The 9,630-nt window shown below is 39.2% G+C and overlaps 1 protein-coding gene across 2 annotated transcripts; it reads left to right on the forward strand.

Moving 5' to 3' along the window:
- The first annotated feature begins 3,811 nt into the window (after nucleotides 1–3,811).
- LOC114031881 (carboxypeptidase N subunit 2-like) lies at nucleotides 3,812–7,265 on the forward strand. Of its 2 annotated transcripts, none has more exons than XM_027847071.1 (2): nucleotides 3,812–4,079; nucleotides 6,015–7,265. In XM_027847071.1, the coding sequence occupies exon 2, from the start codon at nucleotides 6,024–6,026 to the stop codon at nucleotides 7,218–7,220; it is 1,197 nt and encodes a 398-aa protein (XP_027702872.1). In that variant the 5' UTR covers nucleotides 3,812–4,079; nucleotides 6,015–6,023; the 3' UTR covers nucleotides 7,221–7,265. The 2 variants fall into 2 exon arrangements, with proteins under 2 accessions (XP_027702872.1, XP_027702873.1); XM_027847072.1 differs by having other exon boundaries at nucleotides 3,812–3,998.
- The last annotated feature ends 2,365 nt before the right edge of the window (nucleotides 7,266–9,630 follow it).

The raw sequence follows: 9,630 nt of genomic DNA on the forward strand, positions 1-9,630 counted from the left end.
ACAGTTACATTTCTGATCAGGAGAATGGCTGTTGACATACTTTAATTCGATTTTGTCAAAGTCTCTGATACTATTCTTGTGGAAAATATGGAGAGATGTGGGGTAGGTGATAGTATAATTATACGGACTCAGGATTGGCTGAATGGCCACACCAAGGGAGGTTTAGGCAGAAGAGGAGTCGTAGGTGGCTCAGTAACTGCCTTCAGATATTTGAAAAGTGGACACGTGGAAAGGTATCTAAGTCAATGTTGGATAACCATTGGTCAGGGAGGTTGTAGAAGGTATTCTTGTTAAGGAGCAGGTCGGATCAGATGGGCTTTTGGGGTCTCTGCTGCCTGTGGGTTACTGTGATTTTTAATGCTTCTGCTAATGCAGCCTAAGACCACATTAGCTTTTTTGGTTGCCAAATCACATTGTTGGCTATCTTATCAGGCAGTGTGGTGTAATACAGTTTTGTTGTCGTTCGTTCATTTCAATGTTGTCTGACTCTTCTGGACTCCAGTTGGGGTTTTCTTAGCAAAGATACTGGAATGGTTTGCCATTTTTTCCTTCTCCAACTTATTTTACAGATGAGGAACTGAATCAGTCAGGATTAAGTGACTTACCCAGGGTCACACAGCTAGTTAAGTGTTTGAGGCCAGATTTGAACTCAGGAAGACAGTCTTCCTGACTCTAGGCCCAGCACTCTATTGGCTGTGCCACCTACCTGCCACAATGGTATAGTACGAATGATACCACTAATTAGCTGTGTTGGGAGCAGCTAGGTAGTGTCATATTGCACGAATGCCTGAAGTCAGAAAGACTCATCTTCCTGAGTTCAAATCCAGCCTCAGACATTTACTTGCTTTGTGACCCTGCGCAAGTCACTTAACTGTGTTTGCTTCACTTCCTATCTGTAAAATGAGCTGGAAAAGGAAATGGTAAACCACTCCAGTATCTCTACCAAGAAAATCCAGATGGAGTTACAAAAAGTTGGATATGATTGAAAAAAGACTGAACAACAACAAAAATTAACTGCATTATTTTGATTAAGTTACTGAAACTCTTCAAACCCCAGTTGCTTCTGGTATAAAATAGTGATAATAATATTTGTACTACCTACCTCATCATTTTGTTCTAAGGAAAATGCTTTGTTCATAATCAGAGCAATCACGGTAGGGTGACCAGCCAAACTTTTAGAGGGCACTAATTAACACTCATATTTACTTCAACAATTGGAAACCACAGAGTTTAGTACTTAGTTAACAAGAATAATGAGTAAAACAGAGAGGTACTAGATGATGTGCTTCTTTCCCCTGGCATCTCTACCTGAGCTCTTTCCTGATCCAACCCCACAGCCGTTTAACAGCAGACTCTCAGCCGCTGTGAGGGTGAAGATATGGGGCCTCTTTTTCCTTTCTTCTCCCAAGAGGGCTGTGTCCCAGGGCCTCTTCCGCAAAGGACTTTATGTCCTGAGGCCTAAGATCTCCCCTTAAGGTTTCTCTCTTAACTCCTGTCCAAACTTAACTCAAAAGTTGATCTGAAGACATGTTGCTTTCCTTGGGCATGTACTGTGCTTTCCCTGGGGTCCCAGAATGGCTATGGGATTTAGAGCTAGAAGGGAATCTTAAAGATCATCCAGTTGAATGCTATCATTTACAGATGGGAAAAGACTCTCAGAACTTTACCTTTAAAGAAGAACTTTAAGTTCTGTATAAAAGTTATTGTTGTTGTACTGAAATAAAGTTATGCCTTGTCTATGGCATTCTTCTGGCCTACTAATCTAGTAACTCCATCAAGAAAGGAAATTTGTTTAGACTGGTATGACCTGTTCTTGATGAATGCAAGCTAGATTTATGCATAGGAACGCATTGAGCTTGGGTGTGGTGGGGTTTCATACTCTGTGGCGTCATTCCCATTCACCTCTTCCATTCCCCTTATGGTCTCGTAACCAGTAATGTCAGAGGCAGGATTTCAAACAGTCCTCTGTGGTATGCTGGCCTATAATTTATGCATCCCTATGCCTCTTGGTGATCATGTTTCCCTTTCAAAGTGCTTATATACCATCTCTTTAATAAGATGTGTAAGAATTATCTCATTTGGTTCGCACAACAACCCTGCACGGCATTTTTGCTGTTGTTGTTGAGTTATTTCAGTTATGTCCTTCTCTTTGTGATCCCATTTGGGTTTTCTTGTTTTGTTTTAAACTAGGCAATGGGGTGAAGTGACTTGCCCAGGGTCACAGAACTAGTAAGTGTCAAGTGTCTGAGGTCAGATTTGAACTCAGGCCTTCCTGAATCCAGGGCTGGTGCTCTATCCACTGTGCCATCTAGCTATCCCAAGAACTTTTTTTTTTTTTTTTTTTTTTTGTTAATGAGGACTAAGGGAGGACAGAGACTGAGTTCCTCCATGGGAACCTTGGGTATACACACTCAGTTCTGGCTCAGCAGCCAATTAAAAGATTTTTCTTCACCATACAGTAAGAAGCCATGAAACAGTCACAGACCTATTCATGCCCCAAAGTAGAGGGCAGAGCCTTCCATTTTGCATGCCCAGAAGCAGGCTCACCAAGCCCTCCATGGGGGCCTGCAGAATACACTGCACATACTCCAGGGACAGGGCCCCTGGTGTCCAGCTCCCCACTACGTATAGCTTGAAGAAGCCATTTGTATCTTTTTCCTAGATTCTTTTCAGTTTGTGTAGATTTTGATAGTGGAAAAACAGGGCTTAAATAAGAATACTGACTTTAAAATAATTTTCAAGAATTGGGTAAGAAGTCAGTTAGATCAAACTGGAATATACTTAGCAATATGTTTTTTATTTTTTTCTTTTACATTTAACCCAAACCAGTGATCCTTTATATTGTGATATACTAATAATTATGCTTGCTTTTCAAAAACATGAAGTAGAAAGCAATATCTATTTCACAATGTATGGGTCAATTTGTTAGCAGGGTGTTAAAATATCTTATTTTTCTTGTAATTAATTATACTTCTTTAAAATTAATCTAACTTTTTAAAAAAAATTTTTTTTTTTAGGCAATTAGGGTTAAATGACTTGCCCAGGGTCACATAGCTAGTAAGTTTCAAGTGTTTGGTCTGAGGGCAGATTTGAACTCAGGTCCTCCTGACTTTAGGGCTGGTACTCTATCCACTCCACCACCTAGCTGCCCCTAATCTAACTTTTGTAAAATAGGCTGTGCTGGGGGAAAAACTGGGTTAGGAACTCTGCTGAATAATCAAGGTTTATTCACGTAATATTCATTGTCTTGGGGCAGCTAGGTGGCGCAGTGGATAGAGCATTGGCCCTGAATTCAGGAGGACCTGAGTTCAATTGTGGCCTCAGACCAAACAGTTGACACTTACTAGCTGTGTGACCCTGGGCAAGTCACTTAACCCCGATTGCCTAAAAAAAAAAAAATCCATTCTCTTAAAGTTTTTTCTGCAATGAAATTTGTGTGCACCTAAAATTATTTCAGCCTTATTACTCAAATGCCAGTGGTTTGTTTTCAGGGTAGGGTATTACATTATGTGGTGCTTTTGAAATACACCATGAGCAAAATACTAGTGATAATTCCCAAAATGTTACTGCCCTCGAGACTTCTTCTTCCACTATCCAAAGAGAAATAAATAAAACAACTGTTGATTTGCTCTTGATAATAGCTACTGTTTTTATTTTTTGTACATGATAAAGAGCAGAACCCCCAATCTTAAGTAATAATGACTGACTGTGTTGCAATGACAAACCTGTTGGTTTGGCTCCCTCTTTGGTGTTCAGGTTTGCTTTGTGAAACAGGAAACTCTGGGCTGTCGAAACAGTGCAAGACTTCTGGTTGGATGAATCAGCATCATTACCTCTAAAATTGACTTCTGTTTTCTGGATACTTCAAATTTTCCAGTCGTTCTGGTTTTCTAAGTGAATTGTGCCAAAAAAAAAAAAAATAGCAGCAAAGGCTGGGGAAAATTACTATATCTGAGATCCACTCGTCAACTAACCAAAGGAACTGAAAGAAATTTCAGGTGAATATCAACGGTTTGTTGTGGGCAAATTTCAGTGAACAGAAATTTTCTGAAGTTGTAACAGACCTATCTAACACCACGGTAAGTCATACCTAAGCTTTAAAGGAAGTAAATATATAGATTTGTGAATCATCTTCATAGAGATGGTAATTAAATTAATGAATGCTGATGAAGTTACCAAGAGAGTATGGCATATAGAGAAGAGAGACGAGAAGAGGGCCTATAACAGAATACAGATCCTCTGTGCCTTTGGCTGTCTAGACATTACTTTAGTTGTTACAAGTAGAGGAATGCAGTAGTCCATTTGTAATCATTCATCAATCAATAAGCATTTATTAAATGCCTACTCTGTGCCAGGTACTGTGCTAAATGTTGGAAATACAAAGAAAGGTAAAATACAGTCCCTGGTTTCAAGGAATTTGCATTCTAACCAAGGTAGCTGGGTTCTGGTTTCTTTAAATCATCTTCCAAGGGAAACCAAGAGTCTACTTGGACAATGTATTTTTAAAAAGGTTCAAATTTTTTTACTTATTCTTGCATTCCTGTAATTCTGCTTTTATTTACCAATCTACAGAACTTCAAATTCCAGATCTGATAAATAAAAGAAGTCCCCAAGAAATTTAAAGACAAAAGCAATTATATAGATCTGTGAATCATCTGTTTAGAGATGATAATTAAATCCATGGCTACCTATGAGGTTACCAAGAGAGTATTGTTTATGGTGAAGAGAGAAGAAAAGAGGGGGCCTAGGACAGAATACAGATCCACTCTGCCTTTTTCTGTCTAGACATAAAACTTAAAAATTAGTCCCATGGCACATAATGCTTCATTTTTCATTCATAAAGCACAAAATGCTTTATTTTTAACAGTTATTTCTTTTATCTAATTATCTCAAAGTACTTTATAGATGTAAATTCTCACTCCATACTTTTACTAACTGTGTTTTCATGGACTCCAATCAATTATATTGAATAATATCACTTTGGAACTGGAAGAGATCTTCAAGATTGTCAACCATACCGAAACTAGTCTCTAACCTATGGGTAGCCAGAGCTGAACAAAGCAGGATAGAGACAGGAGAGTCAGGAATCAAAGAGAAGTTTAATTTCAAAATGAGGAAAACATTTTCAAGCAGAAGTTCTCCTGAGAAGGAGGGCTTATGGCTTATGGCAGGGGCAGGGTTTTTATACGTGAAAACCACAAAAGGCAGGACCATAACACAGTCATTCTTAGGTCTTGAGTAAACAGTTTCTTTCCATGGTTGGCATTTTTTGGGACAATCCAGGCATTCTTGGGTCCTGTGGGAACAGTCTCTAAGTTATTAGAATCACTTAGCCTTGTGATTCTCTCAAGTTAGGGTCGGTGAATCTTGTGATCTTCATTGGGGTACAGAACCAGAGTTAGTGTGACAGGAACAGGAGTGAAGTGCTTGGTTTGGTTCACTTAGCATGTCAGGAGATTTGATTAATCACTTTCTGCTGCAGCATGTCGGCTACAGTACCAGCTCCCCTGGGATCCCATGGGAAATAGAGATCAAAGCAATGCAAAAATTATGTGATTTTTCCAGAGGGTGAGATCATCCACAGAGTGAGAGCAAAGGATTGTTGTTATGCCAAGCTCAGGGTACAGCTTGTTTGCTGGACCTTAGCTCTAGATATTAGCTCCTAATATCTTGACAAGATCACAGAGACCACCAGTTCATTTAACAGATGAGGAAATGGAGGCCCAAAGAAATTAAGTGACTTGTCCGAGGTCACCCAGCTAGTTAGTGGTAAAACCAAGACTAGAACCCAGGCCTCAATTTCACTAATTCCCAATTCTCCCTCCCATCCAATGCAACCCAAGAAATACCTACTATGTGCAAGGGAGCTACAAGGTGCTAAAAGACAAAACAGAAAACAGTCCTAACTCTCATGCAGCTTATGTTGGACTGGGGAGAATCTATTTTGGCTATGATTATTCAGAGAGAGTAACAACAAATTGATTTGTTTTCCCTCCTCTTTCCAAACAACACAGGTTGTAAAGATGATCTGGAGATTGTTTTTTCTGCTCTTTGGAAATGCTCTCACCCAGTTTAGCTGCCCCCAGAACTGCCTCTGCCATCTTTTGCTGACAGATTGTCGCTTTGCCGACCTCTCTGACATTCCCCAGGGAATAGCTCAAGAAACAGAGACACTCTTTCTGAATGAGAATCACTTAACTCAAGTTCCACCTGGAGTCCTTCAGCCTTTTGTCAATTTAACTTTTCTTGGCTTGTCCTACAACAAACTCTCCCTGCAGAATGATACCTTCGATGACATCAGCAAAAGCATCCTTAGTCTGGATCTTGCTGGCAACAGTTTGACAGACCTTCCAGCTGCCTTGTTTCAAAACACAAAACAACTTGTTTGGCTAAACTTGGCTGAAAACAGACTGAGTGTGCTCCATGGAAAGATTTTTGCCTCCTTGGAAAGACTTACTTACTTGGACCTCTCTCAAAATAGGCTACAGTTGACAGTAAATATGTTTATGGGTCTTTCTCAGCTAGATACCTTACTGACGCCAGGTAATCATCTTGACTCAGTCCCGGCAGGAATTTTTGATCCTCTTCCTAACCTGAAGATCCTTGATATTTCCAATAATGAAATAAGCAGTTTACCAGATAATTTGTTTGAAAACTTGACAAATCTTAATGAGTTGCTCCTTGACAATAATAGTTTCAAGAAGATTCCATTTTCTGCATTCACTATCCTCCCTACCTTAAAACATTTCTCAATTTCTGGGAACAGGATACAAAATATTCCTCCCCTCTCATTCATTGGCAATTCTAGCTTAACGAGGCTTGACCTGTCAAATAATTTGGTGTCTGACCTTCCCTTGAATTTCTTCTCAGTGTTAAAGCAGCTGGAATTTCTTAATCTTTCTGGAAATAATATAAACACTCTTCCAGGAGATATATTTGTAAATAATACTCAGCTAGCATTTTTGCATTTGGACAGAAACCAGTTTCACAACCTGCCCATTTTTTCCGGTCTTCAAAGACTGACAGAGTTAACATTATGTTGCAATGGTATAGAAAACCTGCCCAGAACCTTCACAGACAAAATGTATGAATTAGAACGACTGGATCTCTCCAACAACAATATAACAGAGGCCAAAGGGCTGAATTCTAATGTAACACGAGTAATTTTGACTGGGAATCCAGTCTGTACAAACTCAGTGGTTTTCAAAACACATTGTTAAAAACCCAGACTATGGCAAGGCAAAAATAAAGGGGATGAGAATGGTTATGCTGATTAGGTATTTATTTTTGCTAACAAAAATAAAAGTTTGATGTATAATTATTTGTATCATGTTAGTAGCTCTGCAAGAGCAATGTCCAGGAGGATCACAGGTTTAGTGTTTGTATGATATAATTTAATTTCATTTTGCATCATGCCTTTCACGCTTCTTTGCCACAGGCATATCTATGTGTCCTGCAGTTCAATCAAACAAACATTTATTAAATGTCTACTATGTACGAGGCACTAGAGATAACAAAGACAGAAAAAATTTAAACAGTCTCAGCCCTGAATAAGCTTATATTTTAATAGGTTGACCTGGGATTAAGTAGGGGGTTAAGCATTTATATAGCACCTTCTATGTGCCAAGTGCTGTGCTAAGTGCTTTTTACAAATATTATCTCATTTGAGTCTCACGACATCCCTTTGAGATGAAGGAAGTTTGTTAAGAAAAAGTTTGTTTGCCTAAGGACTTTTCATAAATATTATTTAATTTGATCTTCACAACTCTGGGAGATAGATGCTATTATTATCCTCATTTTGCAGATGAGGAAACTGAAGTGAAGTGACTTTCCCAGGATCATACAACTAGTAAGTGTCTGAAACTGAATTTTAACTCAGGTTTTCCTGAGGGAGTTGGATGGGGCAGCTAGGTAAAGCTACATAGAGTACCGGGACTAGAATCAGGAAGATTATCTTCCTGAGTTCAAATCTGGCCACAAACACTAGCTATGTGACCCTGAGCCGGTCACTTAAACCTGTTTGCCTCAGCTTCCTCATCTGTAAAATGAGCTGGAGAAGGAAGTGGCAAACCATTCTAGCATCTTTGCCAAGAAAACCTCAAAAGGGGTCACGAAAAATTGGACGCAACAGAACAATAACAACAAAAACAAAACAGAGATAATAATAACACCTACCTTCCAGGGTCATTGTGCTTAGCACAGTACCTGGCACCTAGTAAGTAAGCTCTTCTCACTAGTACTGCTGCTGCTACTACTACTACTACTACTACTACTACTGTTGCTGTTGCTGCTGCTGCTTCTACTACTACTATTAGCTAACATTTATATAGTGCTTACTACATGCTAGGCGCTGTGCTCAGTGCTTTACAATTATTATCTCATTTTATTCTCACAACAACACTAGGAGGTAGGTGCTATTATCTCCTTTTTGCAAATTCTAGCTGCCCCCATTAATAAATTTTTTTCCCTCTCTCATCCTTTTTAAAGTTCTATTTTTGTGTAAGTTTCATAAGGTTAATACTTATTAGTATAGTAGTACACATATACAATTTAAAAATGAGTAAATATACATATATTGGGCTATGTACTATGATGGGGATGTACAACCAGAAAAAGTTTGTGAACCACTGTTAGAGGCAGTTGAAGTCATTGAAGATTTTTTTGACCAAGGGAGTGACACAGTCAGACCTCTTGGGTAAGAAGGTTATTGTGGCAGCAGTGTAACAGATAGTGGGTATTGTGATAGGTGCCTGGTCATATTTAGCATTCAGAACCCTGAGATTATGGTCGTCACTCAGGTGCCCATCCTGCCTGTCATACACACCCCCCAACACCAGAAGGTGGACTCTTTCTTGTATGCCTTTTATACTCAGTTATCTGCTATTCCCTCCTGGGCACCTATATGAATGTGGCTGCTTTTCTTTCCTTAGAGATTGGTATGGATTATCCAATCAAATCAAGAGATTGAAGCCTCCATACTGTTTCCTAATTACTCAAGATTCTATGGATAGGTAGAATAAATGTTTAATCAAATTAATAAAAACATAATGAAACAAAAGGATCAATTGGGGTCAGCTTCCACTTTCATTAACCCATTCACATAACCACAAGCTTTAATCTCTCCTCCCCTCCCCCCCAAGCCACTTTATACCACCCAACTGTCAAGCATTGATGAGAGGGAGAAGCTGTAGCTTGAAAGTTGGACAATTCACTTATTCTCTTACCATAGGCGATACTGTGTCTAACACTGTAAGAAATGACATATATGAAGAATCCAGAGAAATGTGGGAAGAATTATATCAACTGATAAGGAATGAAGTATGTAAAATTAAGAAAAAAAATAAGCACCATATCTGCAACAGTCAAAACAAAACTGGGGGCAGCGAGGTGATGCAGTGGATAGAACACCGGCCCTGAAGTCAGGAGGACCTGAGTTCAAATCTGACCTCAGACACTTGACACTCACTTAGCTGTGTGACCCTGGGCAAATCACTTAACCCCAATTGCCTCACCAAAAAAAAAAAAAAAAAAAAAAGGCAGAAAAAAATCAAAACAAAGCTGAATGCTGGGTAATCATAATGACCATGCTAGGCCCCAGAGAAAAGTTGAGAAAATATACCTCCTTTCCTT

Source organism: Vombatus ursinus, unplaced genomic scaffold, assembly GCF_900497805.2.
Source record: "Vombatus ursinus unplaced genomic scaffold, bare-nosed wombat genome assembly UNPS02015255.1, whole genome shotgun sequence".
Taxonomy (NCBI): domain Eukaryota; kingdom Metazoa; phylum Chordata; class Mammalia; order Diprotodontia; family Vombatidae; genus Vombatus; species Vombatus ursinus.

Excerpts from the sequence above, each read along its gene's own strand:
- LOC114031881 (XM_027847071.1), top strand. The coding sequence starts at position 6,024 with ATGATCTGGAGATTGTTTTTTCTGCTCTTTGGAAATGCTCTCACCCAG.